The following is a 913-nucleotide window of genomic DNA, read 5'->3' as shown; positions in this document are numbered from 1 at the left end:
CCCCCCCCCCCCCCCATCTTTGGTAAGTCCCTACTGAATCTGCTTCCACCGCCCTTTCAGGCAGCTCATTCCGGATCGCACCTCCTCCAGGACCTCGACATCCTCCCAAAGGTGCAGGGCCCAGAATTGGACGGAATATTCTGGTTGTGACTGGAGCTGTGTTTTGGAAAGATTGAGCACAAGTTCCTGGCTTTGGACTCTTATCTTGTAACGATGACATTGTTTTGTTTGAATGTTCATGCCTTTCAAGGTGCCTCTGCTCCTTTAAAGGCACTGAGGCTATTTGCCTTCCACTGTCTTTCACCGCTTCTTCCACAGCACCCCGGACTCCTGTGTAACAGGATCGGGAGGGGCTGAATGGCCTCCTCCTGTTCCTATCAGGTGGAGAGGGGCTGAATGGCCTCCTCCTGTTCCTATCAGGTGGAGAGGGGCTGAATGGCCTCCTGTTCCTGTGTAACAGGATCGAGAGGGGCTGAATGGCCTCCTGTTCCTGTGTATCAGTATCGAGAGGGGCTGAATGGCCTCCTCCTGTTCCTGTGTAACAGTATCGAGAGGGGCTGAATGTCCTCCTGTTCCTGTGTATCAGTATCGAGAGGGGCTGAATGTCCTCCTCCTGTTCCTGTGTATCAGTATCGAGAGGGGCTGAATGGCCTCCTCCTGTTCCTGTGTATCAGTATCAAGAGGGGCTGAATGGCCTCCTGTTCCTGTGTAACAGGCTCGAGAAGGGGCTGAATGCGCCTCCTCCTGTTCCTGTGTATCAGTATCGAGAGGGGCTGAATGGCCTCCTGTTCCTGTGTAACAGGCTCGAGAAGGGGCTGAATGCGCCTCCTCCTGTTCCTGTGTATCAGTATCGAGAGGGGCTGAATGGCCTGTTCCTGTTCCTGTGTAACAGGATCGAGAGGGGCTGAATGGC

The 913-nt window shown here is 54.2% G+C and overlaps 1 protein-coding gene across 1 annotated transcript in view; it reads left to right on the top strand.

Annotated features, from left to right (window-relative positions):
* LOC121273475 (A disintegrin and metalloproteinase with thrombospondin motifs 5-like) overlaps positions 1–176 on the top strand; it is a 302,366-nt gene extending 302,190 nt beyond the window's left edge. Inside the window, exon 6 of the mRNA XM_041180638.1 lies at positions 61–176. Within this exon, the coding sequence (XP_041036572.1) occupies positions 61–176 (116 nt within the window). The remainder of the gene's footprint in view (positions 1–60) is intronic.
* Positions 177–913: the final 737 nt, after the last annotated feature.

Source organism: Carcharodon carcharias (assembly GCF_017639515.1).
Source record: "Carcharodon carcharias isolate sCarCar2 chromosome 24 unlocalized genomic scaffold, sCarCar2.pri SUPER_24_unloc_1, whole genome shotgun sequence".
Classification (NCBI taxonomy): Eukaryota; Metazoa; Chordata; class Chondrichthyes; order Lamniformes; family Lamnidae; genus Carcharodon; species Carcharodon carcharias.
Note: the sequence above shows the minus strand (reverse complement) of the source record. Positions and strands in the feature narration are given on the sequence as shown.